The sequence below is a fragment of the Lacerta agilis genome, chromosome 14, assembly GCF_009819535.1.
Source record: "Lacerta agilis isolate rLacAgi1 chromosome 14, rLacAgi1.pri, whole genome shotgun sequence".
Classification (NCBI taxonomy): domain Eukaryota; kingdom Metazoa; phylum Chordata; class Lepidosauria; order Squamata; family Lacertidae; genus Lacerta; species Lacerta agilis.
In genome coordinates this window covers 23,176,639-23,192,986 of record NC_046325.1, presented here as the reverse complement: position 1 = coordinate 23,192,986, position 16,348 = coordinate 23,176,639, and the positions used below count along the sequence as shown (strand labels likewise).

The window sequence follows — 16,348 nt, the reverse complement described above, 5'->3', positions numbered from 1 at the left end:
TACATAGCCTGTTTTGCCAACAAACCCAAGAAGACTCAAGAAAGATGGACAACACATTATATATATTACCTTATAACTATAGAATTTTCTATCAGAATAATTCAACCAAATTAACCAAAACCTATCTGAAACAAAGAAGGAAAGACCAAACCCTCACCTCAATTCCAGTTTTTTTCTGAAGATATGTTTCACAGTCTTCTCCCGTAATGCATCAGTGTTCATGTTCACTATAGTTGCTGGCTGGAAAGATTTATTAATATCCTTTAGATTTATTTCTAGGCAAGCCAATATTGTATTACCTTGATGCTCATCTGACAAAAGCAGAACCATGTATAATTGGGCTCCACATACTTCCTTAAATAGGGTGTGGATGCCATTGGGAAAAACAAAAGACATTTGAGATTTCATGAGAACCATAACTACAGCTGTGTCCGTATCTGGACAGGGATAGCCTAACCCCATCTATGCTCTTGTAACCTCTAGGTTAGGAACTCTGAAGATGGTTCAGAAACTTCAGCTGGTACAGAATTTGGTGGCCAGGTTGGTCACTAGGGTAAGACAGTTTGAGTATATTACACCAATCCTGACCTGACTGCACTGGCTGCCAATTAGTTTCCAGGCCCAATTCAAAGTGCTGGTTTTGACCTCCATAGCCATAAACAGACCAGGACAGCAATACCTCAAGGACCACCTCTCCTGATATAAACCAACCTGGACCCTGCAATCATCATCTGAGGCCGTCCTTCATGTGTGTGGTCCCCCCCCCCATGAGAGGTCCAGAGGGTGGAAAGATGAAAATGGGTCTTTTCTTCTGTGGCTCTTACCCTGTAGAATTCTCTCCCCACACCTTCATTATACATCTTTAGGCAACAGGTGAAAATGTTCCTCTTCAACCAAGTGTCTGGATGATCAACATTCTATGTTCTTTAAATGTATTTGTGGGAAAGTGGGTTATTATTTTGTTCTTGTTTCTATTCTATATCTTTAGGCTGTGAACCATCCTGAAATCTCAGATGAAGAGCAGTATACAAAAGAAAGAGAAAGAAAGAAAGAAAGAAAGAAAGAAAGAAAGAAAGAAGACAGAAGCTGTGTAAATTTCTTGTGTCTTAAAAGAAAGAATAGCATTACACCATAGCCATAGGGAGGTGTTCTGTTCAAATGTAAAAGCTACATATTGAGAAAGCACAGCAGATATGAGTGCACCAATTGGTTTTTTAGTAATTTGGTTTAAAAGGGAAATTACTTCAGGTAAAATAAAAATAATTCCCTGATTGCCTAGATCCAGGTTTTGGGAAGTACTCAGTAGGAGAGCCACAACAAAGATTTAAAATCACAAAATATGTTGCAAAGTAAAATGTGGAAATATAGGCTGCTAGACCACTGAAACATCCCCTTCTAAGTTGATTCAAAAGTTCTCTACTTCTCTTAGTGCAGAAAGAAACCACATGTTTGGTAAGTTAAAAATAGTTTACTTACAAACTCTTCAAAGATCAGATTCATGTGTTTTTCCATACAGCAACAAGACAGGCAGTATAACAGAGGCCCTAAAATGGGCAATGTTTCTAAACTACAGTGGTGCCTTGGTTTAAGAACAGCTTTGTTTATGAACAACTTGGATTAAGGACACTGCAAACCTGGAAGTAGGTGTTTTGGTTTCTGAACTTTGTCTTGGAAGCAGAGCATGTTCCACTTCCTGTTGAGTGTGTTTCATTTGAAAACTGAGTCCCCCCCCCCCACTGCTATGGGAAAGCATGCCTTGGTTTAAGAACACTTTGGTTTAAGAACAGACTTCTGGAATGGATTAAGTTCGTAAACCAAGGTACCACTGTAGTAGTATAGGAACACAAAGGTGCCTTGCTTTGGCCACAGGGTTTAAGCTTGCAGCACTCAGTTTAGATCTCCTCACTGCTAGGGTTCACATGGTAGAAGAGAAAGAACAAAGAGTTTAGTGACACTTCCTCCCAAGGTGAGGGTGTGTGACCTAGCTAAGCCTGGCCAGACAGCTTACTTTAAGATCTTAACTCCTATCATGCATTAATTAGAGTTGATCATATAACCCAAACCACTCTCCTTCTTCTTAGCCCTCCATCTCATTGATCATAAATGTCTGACATGTCTGTGGGGAAGGGGGCTCCTGAATCTATGGAGGTTCATTGTGAAATTTTGAACCCTGTATAATCAGGTCTTCAAATCATGTAGAAAGCCTACACATGTACAGGAGACTCCCTACTTCACACCTTCATCATCCAAAAGTTGGAGCCAATAGAGTGTATATTGTTAAATTCAATTGCTAATAGATGGAAGACAGATTAATCAGTAAATTAGAAAACAGCTTTTATAGACATAGCCATAATTAAATAATTTAAACCTGCATTACCAAGAACTTGAAATATCTGTTAGGAGGTATATGTCAGAATCCACATGCTTGTCCAGCAAACATGTGGCCTCATATACACTGTCTTCCAGTGATCACAGGGAAGGTTTTAAACATCACTTGCACAGAACGATAAGCTGTGCTGTAAGCATGCAGAATTAGAGAAGTCTGAGTTTCATGTTCCACAATTGATTCCTAACCATAAGAAGTGTACTTTAGTGCACATTAACAAATCCAGCAGTTTACTGCTGTCAAATATGTTTTAACTATTATTTGCGTGCCCAGGAAGGAGACCACTAGAAGGAATAATGACTTGTGACAACGTGTTAGGAAATTAAAAATTAGCCACAACTTTATTAAACCTTTCAGATGTAGGAAGACCTTGGCTTAGGCATTGGGAATATCCCTCTCAGCCCCAAAACCAGGGGAACTGGGGCTCCTCAGGGTGAATGGGATATGGGAGGGTGGACAGCAAGACACTTGTGTATGCTAGAAGCCCACCCCATACCCCCACAATGCAGGGGAGTTCACTGACAACCTTTTAGCGTATGGCCAGTGACTCCCATTTTACAAACCTCTTTAAGAGGGGACCCTGGAATTGCCGCCGTGGGGAGGGGGGTGAGTCATCACTTCACACACACACACACACCCATATAGGGAAAATAGACTAAAGGATTCCGCCCAAGGCCTAAAACCACCAAAGTTGTTACAAATAGCTACAGGGAAGGCAAAACCTGCCAATGCAGGGAAATTCCTTCCTGGCTCTTCAACAGCAACCATCCAAAGACTGTAGCAGCACCCACTGGACAGGAAGGAAAATGGTTAACCTGCAAGCATTAGACAAAGGGAGGGTTGGGTGTTGGGTGGGTGAAGCTCCGGAGCCAACTGCATGTTTGCTGCCAGCTCCACCTCCTATTTAAGCAACTGGCCCCACCACCCTGCATGCCTGATTGGGTAACTGATTATTGATTTAATATGCAGTAAACCGCTTTGAGATTTTTTTTTTTTAAGAATATGAAGCAGTATAGTGTGTGTATGTGTATTTCTGCACCACCTTTACTTCCAATAAACTCAAGTTATGATGTTGCACTGGTGCCTGCCTGCACTGAACTACATCAGCAAACACTCAAATAGGCAACTAGCAAAGCTTGTACTACAAAGAGAGGGAAGGAGGGTGCTGAAAGAAGAGGGGGAAATTTGGGGAGGAAACTGATCAAATAGCTTGGCTTCCTTCCTCTCCTGATTGGGCAATCCACCAGGTGCCACCTCCTGCCTGGCCTGTTGCTGCATCCCACCCCATCACTATTACCTCATCAAGGAGCAGGGAAGACAAGTGGCAATGCCACATGCCAGAACACCCCCACTTTCGCTGAACGTGGTGAGAGGGGAGCACATTCTGCAAGGCTTTGATGTTCATCCTGTCTGCCTCAGCAGGGCACAATTTTTACCTCCAGTACTATTTAACATTGATACAAGGCCTCCTAAAGCAGCAGTTAAGTGCTGTGTGTCAAAATACTATCATACTGTCACTATGATGATGACACTCAACTCAGTTTCTCCATAACGTGTGAATAAGGAAGGGCATGTGGGCTTGGAAACAGTGGTGGGAAGGATGTGGGAAAACATGTTTAGTTTTAATCTTCCACTCGTTCAAGCTTCTCAATAACCTTCTGTCTGCAAAAAAAGAAGATTATTCTCCAATCTGGTGAGAGATAACGTTGGATGACAAGAAAGAATGATGAACAAAATATAGCAGGTTGGTGCCTGAGAGCATTTAAAGGCCCCGTACTTGAGAAGGAACATGGTAAATATAGCTATAACATTTAGAAAAAACCAATTCCTACAATAATATCATTGCCTGTTAAAGCACTTATGAAGGACTCCTCTATCTATGAAATCACATCGTTTCCTCTTCAAAAACCATTCTAGTGGTGAAAAGGATGATTTTAGTGTTAACTTTTATGTATTTTTAATGAAATCTATTATCTATTAGAGAGAGAATCATGAAAGCCTGAATCATAAGTTCCGCAATCGAGTCCTGAAGAACTGGAACATATTTGATTGCGCATGAAGTACCGTAATCCAACAGTTTGCTGTTTCCAGTTTTCCAGTAGTATTTATAATAAATGTATGTAGATCAATCAACCTTGAGGAATTTGAAGCAGCCTTCCTCTTGCAGTAATTGTCTTGAAAGCATCTTTGAAATCTTTGTTTCTCAGTGAATATACGACTGGATTAACAAGTGGGGTTACCACTGTATAAAGGAGAGAAACAAATTTGTCTCGGTCTAGAGAGTAGTCAGAGGTGGGCCTGATATATGTGTAGATGACTGAGGAGAAGTAAAAACTGACTACAATGAGATGTGAGGAGCATGTAGAAAAAGCCTTTTTCTTCCCTTCAGTGGAACGAATTCTGAGGATACTTCTCACGATAAATGAGTATGATGCTAGGGTCAACCCACAGCTACAAATCCCAAAAATCACATCTGCCACAACAGCCATAGTCTCATTCAGACTAGTGTCAGAGCAGGAGAGCTTTAAAAGTGGAGGGACATCGCAGAAGAAATGGTTGATGATGTTAGAGCTGCAAAAGGAGAGCTTCAGCATGAGTCCAGCGTGAACAGCAGAGTTGACCATTCCAGCAACCCACACTCCACTTGCTATTCCAACACATACTTCCTTCCTCATAATGACTGTGTACTGCAGAGGATGGCAGATAGCAGCATAGCGGTCAAAAGCCATAAATGACAGAAGCAAAAGCTCTGTACCCAAAGCCCATATGAATAGATACACCTGTGTGATGCAACCATAAAAGGAGATGCTATTCGCATGGGTCCAAAGAGTCTGAAGCAATTTAGGAATTGTAACAGAGATGGAAAACACGTTCACTAAGGACAGGTTAACAAGCAGGAAATACATGGGAGAGTGGAGTTTTCGGCAAGAGCATATGGTAAAGATTAGGAGGAAATTACTGCCTAAAGCAATAGCATAGATGAATGTGAATAACCCAAAGAGAAAAGTCTGGAGTTCTGGGGAGCTGATTAGACCAAGCAGTATAAATTCCATAGTAACCGACTGGTTCTTCATTTCAATAAACGTGGCACTGGTGTCCTAAACAGATAAATTATATTAAGTAGAATTAATGATCCAAATTTATACATACACCATTCTTCTTTCTCTCCTCTTCTTGTGCCAAAAGGAGAAAATTGGCCCTTATTTGACTTCACTAGTCATTTTTAAGATGGTGGGAAGCTAGTCTGACATCACAGAAAATGTGGACTCTGAAGTTATCCCCTGCACTATACTCAGAAAATAGTCTCATTGACACTGAACATTACAAAAGCAATAATTCCCATGGCATCCCCCCAAAAAACACAAAAGAGGGCCACTGCTTAGGAAAGATGCAGGAATTTTTAAAAAAGAACACTGCTAGCAATTATCTCTGACATTTGTATTACCTGGTGAGGATGAGAACCACCAAGTAAATGACACAATGCTTACCCTCGTTTACATCAGTTTTTGTTAACTGTCAAAATTTGTTCAGACATGCTGATTATTCCCTCCCATTTCAAAAGGTCTCTGTGGCCATTTTGTTCATACTCAAGTCGGTTAATTAACAATACCTGAGTGGAAATGTATTGCTGCAATGCTGCAGGATTTGTACAGGTAGATGTATCAGTCCACTCAGAGGGGTGTAGTCAGGTGGAGGATCCTGTGATTGCAGATACAGGTGTAAAGTCTGACAAGGGCTAATTCACCATGCACAATTGCTTGTACCCATCAGCTCTGTAGGGAGCAAGACCCAATGAACACAGTGAGGCTTTCATCCAAGAAAACTTGCAACGGATTGTGCTGTTTAGGGTGATATATTGGATCTTTGTTCATAAAGGATATACTCATTTCTCCATGATATCTGGTTAAACCAGTTTTGTGAGGTGTTTTTTTTTATAAAATATATATTAAAAATGAAGTTTTACTAGTGAAATAAATAACAACACAAAAAATACATTCAATAAGAAACATTAAAGTATCAAACAATAATCAAACACAACTCATCAAATTTTAATGACTTTTTGATTATTTGTGTTTGATTATTGTTTGATATTTTATTCCTTATTGACAAAAAATCATGTATTTGTTATTTTTCATCATTTAATTCGAATTGATATAATCCATTTGTGGTTTAATTAAATCCAATTGTACAACTAACACCTCATTTCTATCATTCAAATATTAACTTTTATGATTTTTTTTCTTGTTAAAGTTGCCCTGCTATTCCAATCATTTTTTTTGGGGGGGGGCATATTTATTCTTAGAATAAGTTTATATCTTATTTTATGCATTAATGATTTACTGTGCTGTAATTTACTTTGCCCCCATCCCTCCTTTCAAATACAGTTTTTAACCGCCAGTACCTGAGCAGAGACTAACATACTCACAATCATATTTCTACTCTTAAATGAGATTCCTTTCAGCCTCAGTGTTACAATACCTAGTAGACAATCTTTGTGGCACATTCCACGACTCTGTACAAGAAATACATATCAAAATATAACACTATAAAGCCTCATTTTACAAGCCCTTTAAAAGTGGTTTGAAAGTGGTTTATCAAAGCACAACAGTTTCTTATATATATGTATTTATTGTGTATTTATTTCTTCCCCACCCAAAATTAGCTGAGGAATTACAACATTAAAAAAGATAAAACACTAACAATAAAGAATAGTTACAGGTAGGTAGCTGTGTTGGTCTGCCATAGTCAAAACAAAATAAAAAATAAAAAATAAAAATAAAAATCCTTCCAGTAGCACCTTAGAGACCAAACTACAGCAGGGGTGCTTGGTAATATGATGTAATTATTAGAGAGGAGCACAGAATGCCTGAAAACATGTTATCAGGTAAACCTAGCATCATAGGTGACCCTATGCTTGAACTAAATGTCTTCAAAATCAGAATTGCACACCTGAAGGTCAAATTGGCCTATTACTGGTCACCAAAAGTGGCCACCATGTTTCCTTTGAACTAATAAGCTCCAGGTATACTCCTGCACAGTCACTGATGATGCGGTTAATGCTCCCTCTCACCAAAGAGTCACACTTTATTCCACCAACTTTCTGATGTAAAAAGAGAACGAGAGGGCCGATTATGGGAGATTTCTAACATAGCAGCTGCCACTAGAACAAGAACGAGCTCTTTGTAAATCACCGGCTTCATTTCCATTAGAGAAATAACAGCAGTACCAATGACAGTTCTGGAGGGATAATCTGTAGTACAATTGCTGAGAATTTTTGGAAAATGGGAGTCCAAAATGCTGCCACTATTGGTCAAGATCCCCACATGTGAATAATATATGCCCAGCCTGCAACATACCACCCAGAACTTAATAAATAGCTTTCAGTTTATCTTCCCAAACTTGACCAGTGAATAATGTAATTGGAGCACTACTTTGTATATACAGTGGTACCTCTGGTTACGTATTTAATTTGTTCCGGAGGTCCGTTCTTAACCTGAAACTGTTCTTAACCTGAAGCACCACTTTAGCTAATGGGGCCTCCCACTGCTGCTGCGCCGCCAGAGCACGATTTCTGTTCTTATCCGGAAGCAAAGTTCTTAACCTGAAGCGTTATTTCTGGGTTAGCAGAGTATGTAACCTGAAGCGTATGTAACCCGAGGTACCACTGTATATTATTTGACTCTAGTTGAAACCTTTTGGAGCAGGCGCATGAACCATGGGGTTTTTCGTGCTCCCGATTTTATGCAGCCAATTTAGGTTCAGAGGAAACAGTTAAATGAAATAAAATATTTACCTTCATATGTTTTTGCATTTGTTTGTTTGTTCCTATTATTCATTTGTTCATTTATTTCCCCTTCTTATAACGTAGAGCCAATATCCTCCTATCAACCTGATGCCTGATAATAATTAGTTTGATATCATCGTAGGCACACTATCCAGACAAAGCTAGTAACCAGCGCTAAATATTTATTTAAGTGACGAGATGGTGCCACTGGGAGAAAGACATTTGAGGCATCATCTGGGAGGTGATTATGATTAATTCTGTTGCCAAAGTAAATGCACATGTACATTTGCATCATTTCATTGTTTAGCACACATGTCAAATTTACTACCTATCATTCAACTTTTATATACCTGAGGCAAAATTCACATTCCCACTGAATTTAAATTAATATGAGTGTGCTTAACCTTGGATGAATCATGCCACTGGTAGTTCTACAAACATTAAATTGATGATTAGCTGACATCACTGAAGAGCATTGGAAAGACCCTCTAAACCAAACACTGCATGTTCTAAAAATAAAGTTTTTGTTTTTGTGAGATGATGCAACGCTAATATAATTGGGTTTTTTCTATGAACACTACCAAAAAGTCTTTGCCTGGACATATTATAAGGTAAAGGTGACATATTATACATACATACACATGTAATATATGAATGAAATAAACAACTATATTTAAAATATGTGCATGTCAAGGAAAGTATTTTGGTGAATGAATTTGTATGCTGTTTTGCAGTTGCAGCCTTATATTTTGTGCATACTGTTTTGTGCACCCCTAAACATTCTTATTTTCAAAGACAAAGTTCAGTTCAATTGTCACATTTAACAAGGTCACTGTCAGGGAACAATATGTTTAAGTTAGGTATGATCATGCTGGGGTCAGTGGGTAAATATAATTCAAAATTAACTTTCAACTGGCTGCTGATACATCCATTTTTAAAGAATCATATTTTTATTGAATTACAGAAAATTACAGTGGTTCTTGTCTTTACTCCTAAACCCATACACAATTGTACATAACATCATCATCATCAACAACATTATTAAAGAATTACAACTATGTGTGTCTTTAAAAGGCTTACAACTCACAAACTCACAAAGTGTTCCTAATATTCATTGCTAACTGGATAATTTGAAGAGATCCAGCAACATCATCTGTATATATTGAACTTTAGATAATATAATGCACTGTTCCAAGTTACAAAGACAGGCAGAATATTAGGAATTATAGTGGTACTTTGGTTTGCAACCGCTTTGGATTACAACCATTGTGGATTACAACCACGTCAAACCCGGAAGTGTGTGTCCCTTTTTTAGGATTACAACCCTTTTTTATTACAAACAATTTTGGGGGGGAGGCCCCATTGGTGAAAGCATGCCTTGGGTTACAACCTGTTTTGGTTTACAACCGGGCCTCTGGAATGGATTATGGTTGTAAACCAAAGTACCACTGTAGACTATTTCAAAAATTCCATCAGACACCATTTCACAATGAGTGGATTAGAATTGTGTCTGCAAAAACTACCCAAGACCTCCATGCTTGAGTTCTGCAGTTCTAAATAAGGTTAAGGCACATGAAAGGCTTATGTATGTGCAAAAGGCATATTCCCCAATTGTGTGCACCGGTGTACATGTGTAACCTCTATCAGGAACCCCCTGTATAATAGGTTTTTTTTTTTAAAAGAAGCTATTTATACACTGGGATACTGCCATCCTATACTTGTATTTTCAGCAGTAATACCAATGAGTTCAGGGGAGCTTATACTTAGGTTGCTTCCTAAAATAGATTGTTTCCTAAAATGCGCTTGTTATATGCACCATGTTTGACTCTCAAGTACAAAATATATCATCTGAAACATCTTACATCAGCTGAACATAAACAATATCCTGTTGTCAACCTTTACTTTCCGTTCACATATTTTTAAGAATGCTGCTCTAAAAGGATCTAGAGTTCATTCTTGGAGTATTGGAAGCAGCCTGCTTTTTCCACGAAATGTCTTGAGTGCTTCTTTAAAATCTTTGTTTCTTAGTGAATATATAAGGGGATTAACAACAGGGGGTACCACTGTATAAAGGAGAGAAACAAATTTGTCTTTGTCTGGAGAGTAGTCAGAGGATGGCCGGATATATGTGTATATGATTGAGAAGAAGTAAAAACTGACTACAATGAGATGTGAGGAACATGTGGAGAAAGCCTTCTTTTTCCCTTCAGTGGAACGAATCCTAAAGATAGCTCTCATGATAAACAAATAGGATATTAAGGTTAACCCACAACTTCCAATCCCAAATATCACATCAGCCACCAAAGCCATAGTCTCGTTCAGGCTGGTGTCAGAGCTTGAGAGTTCTAAAAGTGGAGGAAGATCACAGAAGAAGTGGTTGATGACGTTGGAGTTGCAGAAGGACAGTTGCAGCACAAGTACAGTGTGAATGGCAGAATTGCCCATTCCAGCAACCCATACTCCACTTGCTATGCCAAAACACACTTCCTTCCTCATAATGACTGTGTACTGCAAAGGATTGCAGATAGCAACGTAACGGTCAAAAGCCATAAATGAGAGAAGAAAAATCTCTGTTCCTAAAGCCCATATGAATAGATACACCTGTGTGATACAGCCATAAAATGAGATGGTCTTTGTGTGAGTCCAAAGAGTCTGGAGCAATTTAGGAGTTGTAACTGAGATGGAAAACACATTCACTAAGGACAGGTTGATGAGTAGGAAGTACATGGGTGTGTGGAGTTTTCTGCAACTGCATATGGTGAAGATGAGCAGGAAGTTTCCAGCCAAAGCAGTAGCATAGATAAATGTAAATACCCAAAAGAGAAGAGTCTGCAGTTCTAGGGAGGTGCTTAAGCTGACCAGTGTAAACTCCATAGCAGTAGACTGGTTTTTCATATCAATATCTCTGATGCTGATGACCTAGACAGGCAAATTGTGTTAACTTGGTTATCCAGGTAGAAACTTAGTTTTTCCATTCACTTTCTCCCTCTGTCACTCACACAAGAGATTTGGCAATTTCTTTCTTCAGTTGGCAAATATTTGTAATGAAATTGTTCTTTCATTTGAGATCACAAAAAAATCAGAACTTCTTTTGAGTCTCATGGCTTACAATATACATTCATTCATTATTAAACTGACTGTATTTTCATTAAAGAGCAGCATCTACTATGGCCTAAATAACTTGTTAGTTGATCTTTATAACCTAAATTTTCTTAATATTAGCCATAGTTTCTTATGGGCTGCCAAGCCTTGAAATAAATAAATAATAAATAAGGCCTAAATAACCCAATTTCACCTTTATATTCATAATCGGTTGGTAAATATCAACATTAGTAACAATAGGCTGTCTGAACCGTTCCACCAGTTTTTGAAAGTTTTCCATAATTCAAATTCTTCTCTAGGAGTTGGTTAATCAGAAAATAGTTATATTCTAATATTATGTGTCCTTTTTTTAAAAAACATATACCAGTACATGCAGTCATCATAACTCAGCCAGAAATGTCCACTTTTAAAATATTCTCATTCAGATCCAGCTGGGCTGTTTCCAAGCCCTTAAATATAGATATATGTGAGTATCTCATTCAGATCCAGCTGGGTTGTTTCCAAGCCCTTAAATGTATGTGAGTATCTGAAAATGGGTTTTTGTTTTTTGCAACAAGTTAGATTTCAGAGATTTAAGTGATTGTGTGAAAAATCATTGCTTGCAAAATGCTATGTGAAATACTATGTCAAGCCACATATTACAAACCCTTTAAATGGGGTTTGGCAAATCATTTATGATCCTTTAATAATTAACCAGTTTACATTATGAAGAAACCCTTAAGTAAGATGAAATATTTACCTTCATCCCTATTTGCTCTTTTGTATCGTTGCTGGTGTTTTATAACATGGGGCCAATTGCCTCCTATAAGTTGGATGTCTGATGAAAACTGGTTTGATCTCATTGTAGACAGGCTTTCCGGGAAAGCTATCAGCTACCTTTAAATCTTACTTTAATTGAAGTTATGGTGCCATTGGGGAAGGAACTCTGAGGCACCTGGAAGATAATGAGGATTTGTTCTATTCATTCTATTGATGTCAACATTTAGCCCATTTTTCAAATACCCTTATGATTCAAATTTCAGTGTTGACAATCCTTCATTTCCAAAAGGAGTCAGTTTTCACTTCAAACTGCACAATAGCAATATCTGCAATAATATATTGTCACTTCTTGCTTTTAACCTTTGCCATACATTGCTTGATCCCTATATATAAAAGATTAATTCTAGGAGGAATTAAGTTTCATCTAAATATTACTTTGTAGATGTTTTGCTTCAAGATATGCTTTCAAACCCACCAAGTATCTAGTGGGATCTCTTGTCCCATATCTATCCCCCATTTGAATTGATTCATTGTTTGTTTGAATTGATTGTTCATTAATACATTTAAATCCCAGTGCATTCCAAAGTACTATAGAGTATTGGGGTGGGGGTGGGGGGAGAGGGCAAAAGGAACATGGTGTGACTAACAGAGCAATAATAATACTCTGAGGATGGGGGAATGAAATTTAGTCAAACCATCACATCTAAAGCCCAGGCTCACTTAGTCCTTGTTTTGGAAAGTTATATATCTCTGGGATGGAAAAAAGCTACAATGACAGATCAGGAGAGTGGAAAACTTTTGGGCTCTGTGTATGGATAGCCTCTCGCAGCACACCTCTTTTTTTGCGTGGACAGGCAGAGTCCCCCAAACCTCAGGTGATCCCTGAGCGGAATAATGACACAAGACAACGTGCTATGGGATTAAAATTGGCCACAACTTTATTAAGATTCAGATGTAGGAAGACCTTGGCTCTGGCATTGGGCGTTTATCCTTCCCAGCCCCCAGTCGGGGATCTGGGAAACTGCAGGGTTATCCAGAATGTCTGGGGATTGGGCTAGCTCTGGAGAACATATGTTCAAGCAGACAGCCCACCCCCCGTTCACCGCCACTGGTGGGGGAGAGCAATGACAACCTCTTGGCGTATGGACAATGCCTCCCCCAAGACCCCTTTAACGGGGAACCCTGGTATTGCTGCCACATTGGGGGCATGCGGTCACGGCCCCCCCACCCCACCCCCATATAGGAAGATGACTAAAGGTGGGATTGGACAGTTAGCTGGGTAGGCGGAAACCTCAGGTATCCCTTCTGGGGGAGGGTGCAGCCAGCCAAACTACCAGGTGTCGCCCAGGAATTCAGGGGGCTACGCGCGACCATGCAAACGTCGCCCCCCATTTTAATGTGGGGAGTGGTCATTACACTCTCTGACACCAAAGCTCCGACATAGAGAAGCAACAGTGATAATTGGTTTTCTCTCCATCTGCAGAGAGAGAAATATAGAAATTTATATTGTCCTTCAAAGATCTTTTCAATGGCCATAGCATTAATTTATAAATTGACTTATTACAGATTTATTTTTAAAATACCTAGCCAAAGGCAGGTTCATCTAGCCCCCATTTTGATGAATGAATGAATGAATGAAAGGAGGGAGGGAGGAAATTATACCACTGTTGCTCTTATTCTTGTTTCTACTACAACAACTTTGGTGGTTCTATTTTTGTAGAAAACAGGCTGTCTGGCTTATGCCTTGGCTGGTCTGATATGCTTGAGAGATGACAGTGGTGCAACCCAGACCAAGTGGGAATCAATCGCACTTGGAAAAGGGCTAGCTGCGCAGTTAGGTGCCGCATATTGCAACCAAGTGGCTGGGTGATCCAACACCCCAATATTACATTCTCAGAAGAGACTCTGTTTAGGCCTGATGGCATTCACCTTTTCTCCACAGAAAATGATATTTGGTTGGCAGACACTGAAGAAAGTATCAGGGCTTGAATGCAGATGTGAGTGGTTTGGCAGTGACTGTTTTGCTTGATTGGTGGTTGGGGCATTGGGACAATCCTTTGTCTTGGATGGAGGGGAGGTTGTAGTCTCCACCTGCCCCCCCCAAAACACTGGGGTATCCTAATAAAGGGATCTGAGGGGAGTGGTCATGTCTGTGTCTTTGCGGGGCCAAGGCTGATGGTACTCCCCAAGATAACAGTCCCTGCGGGGATCCACCTATTTCATGTAAGTTTTAGGAATCCGCACCTGGGTTGACCTACACATCATTTCCGGTGAGTGGGCTGAAAGTATTCAATAAAGTTGTGGCCTGTTTCAATCCAAACCAGACTTAGTCGTCTTTTATTTATCTGGGGGTTGGGGAACATGATGCCTGGACCTGCAACTACTTTGGTGGTATTATTTTTTATAGAAAACAGGCTGTCTGGCTTATTTACTACTGGGGGGAGTTCCTGGTGCTGGAAATTAAAAGAAATATGGGAGTTTGGGGGCTGTATGTGTATCATATGAACCAACTCCTAGGGGCCAAGCTCCCTTCAACCCCCCAATAAAATATTTGAGGGGGCTGGCTAGCAAAGTATTGGGAATAGGCCAATCCCAGGAACTGCATTCATTTCATTTGCTCTGATAGGGCAACACCAGGGACGAAATGATGCAATGTTCTGATGAATCTTCAGAGGGGTTGTTATCCTTATTGCAATAAAAAATATAATTTAACAAGGAACTTTTATGATAAATTGAAGAGAAAGGAGGGATTTGAGTGATGTCATTTCATAAACAAACTAAAATTTTAATTATTCCTTTAGGGTCCAATATGCAGTTGCTTTGAGAATTGTTCTCCCTGTAGTCACCTATATATCATTCTACACATTCATCTTGGCGTGTTCTCGCCCACTGAAAGCATTGTAGCGTTATCTGTGTTCTATGGTAACAGAGCTAACCTAAGTTGTAAGAGAACACAAGCATGGAAAAGCAGTACTTTGATGACATGTAAATATATTATATTTTGGTCTTTTGGTCTTTTCACAAGAAGCAATAGTTTGTCTTAGTCCTTTTAGCACATCACTAAAATATATTGTGATTTATAGAAATGTTACTATTTGGTGATATATCACAATAATGTTTATGATAGCTGTTGTGCTTTCTAGCCATTCTTAATAATAAATGTGAGCTTAAAAACCAGCAGTGCCAAAATGCTTAAATTTTAATATAGATGCTCCAATATAACAGTTAGCTTTAAAGGAAGTGAAATAAATGTTAGAAAAGAAGGATGAAAGTAACTGTCTATTGATATAAAACATTACTTTAACTACACTTGTTTTTCATAGTTGGTGATTCATGTTATTGGGAAGCTATCATGGACATTCTTTTGCATCAACAGATCATGTGGCCAAGTTGCAGTAAGGAACAGGAGCTGTGTGACCGCATTCATGATGATGGGCCTCTCTGAGCATCCCAAGCTGCAGATCTTCCTCTTCATTCTCTTCCTTTCCATTTATATAGTTGCCCTGATCGGAAATGCAGCCATCATTGCTGCCATCTTTTCTTATCCCAAACTTCACACACCCATGTATTTCTTCCTGTTCCATTTGGCTGTGGTGGATATAGTCTGCACTTCCACCATCATTCCCAAGATGCTGACAAACATAGCAACTTTTAGCAAGAGAATCTCCTATTCTGGTTGCATAGCGCAGCTCTATTCCTTCACATGGTGTTTGGGAGCTGAGATGGTGCTCTTCACTGTCATGGCTTATGATCGCTATGTAGCTATATGCCATCCCTTGCGCTATAGCATCATGATGAACAAGACGGTATGTGTAGCACTCTCCACAGTGGTGATCCTTATCGCCATTACAAACTCATGGGTTCACACTGGACTGATTATGCGGCTCACTTTCTGCGGCCCCAATGGTATCAATCACTTCTTCTGTGAGATTCCTCCTCTTCTGGCTCTCTCCTGCAGCCCAGTAAAAATCAATGAAGTCTGGGTCTTCACAGCAGACATCTTTCTTGCTATGGGGGACTTCTTAATAACATGCTTATCTTACTGTTTCATTGTTAAGGCAATCTTAAACATCAGGACCTCTGAAGGGAAGAAGAAGGCTTTCTCCACTTGCTCATCACATCTCATTGTTGTGTCCTTATATTACTCGACCGTCATCTATACTTACATACGACCAGCCTCCAGCTACTCCTTTGAGCGAGACAAGGTAGTTGCTGCCCTATACACACTGGTTACGCCAACTCTGAATCCTATAGTCTACACTTTAAGAAATAAGGATGTCAAAGCAGCTCTCAGAAAAGTATTCCTCAACTCGTGA

General features: G+C 39.5%; 2 protein-coding genes across 2 annotated transcripts; one reads left to right on the top strand and one right to left on the bottom strand.

The window, feature by feature from the left end:
* Window positions 1–4,515: 4,515 nt before the first annotated feature.
* Window positions 4,516–5,460, bottom strand: LOC117057789 (olfactory receptor 13G1-like). Its single transcript, XM_033168629.1, has one exon. It carries the CDS (start codon window positions 5,458–5,460, stop codon window positions 4,516–4,518), a length of 945 nt encoding a protein of 314 aa, XP_033024520.1.
* A 5,091-nt stretch (window positions 5,461–10,551) lies between these two features.
* On the top strand, window positions 10,552–16,348 carry LOC117058624 (olfactory receptor 13G1). Its single transcript, XM_033169909.1, has 2 exons — window positions 10,552–10,565; window positions 15,433–16,348. Exons 1-2 carry the CDS (start codon window positions 10,552–10,554, stop codon window positions 16,346–16,348), a joined length of 930 nt encoding a protein of 309 aa, XP_033025800.1.

Bases quoted from the DNA above. Each gene is read 5' to 3' on its own strand.
- LOC117057789 (XM_033168629.1), bottom strand. From the start codon at position 5,460: ATGAAGAACCAGTCGGTTACTATGGAATTTATACTGCTTGGTCTAATC.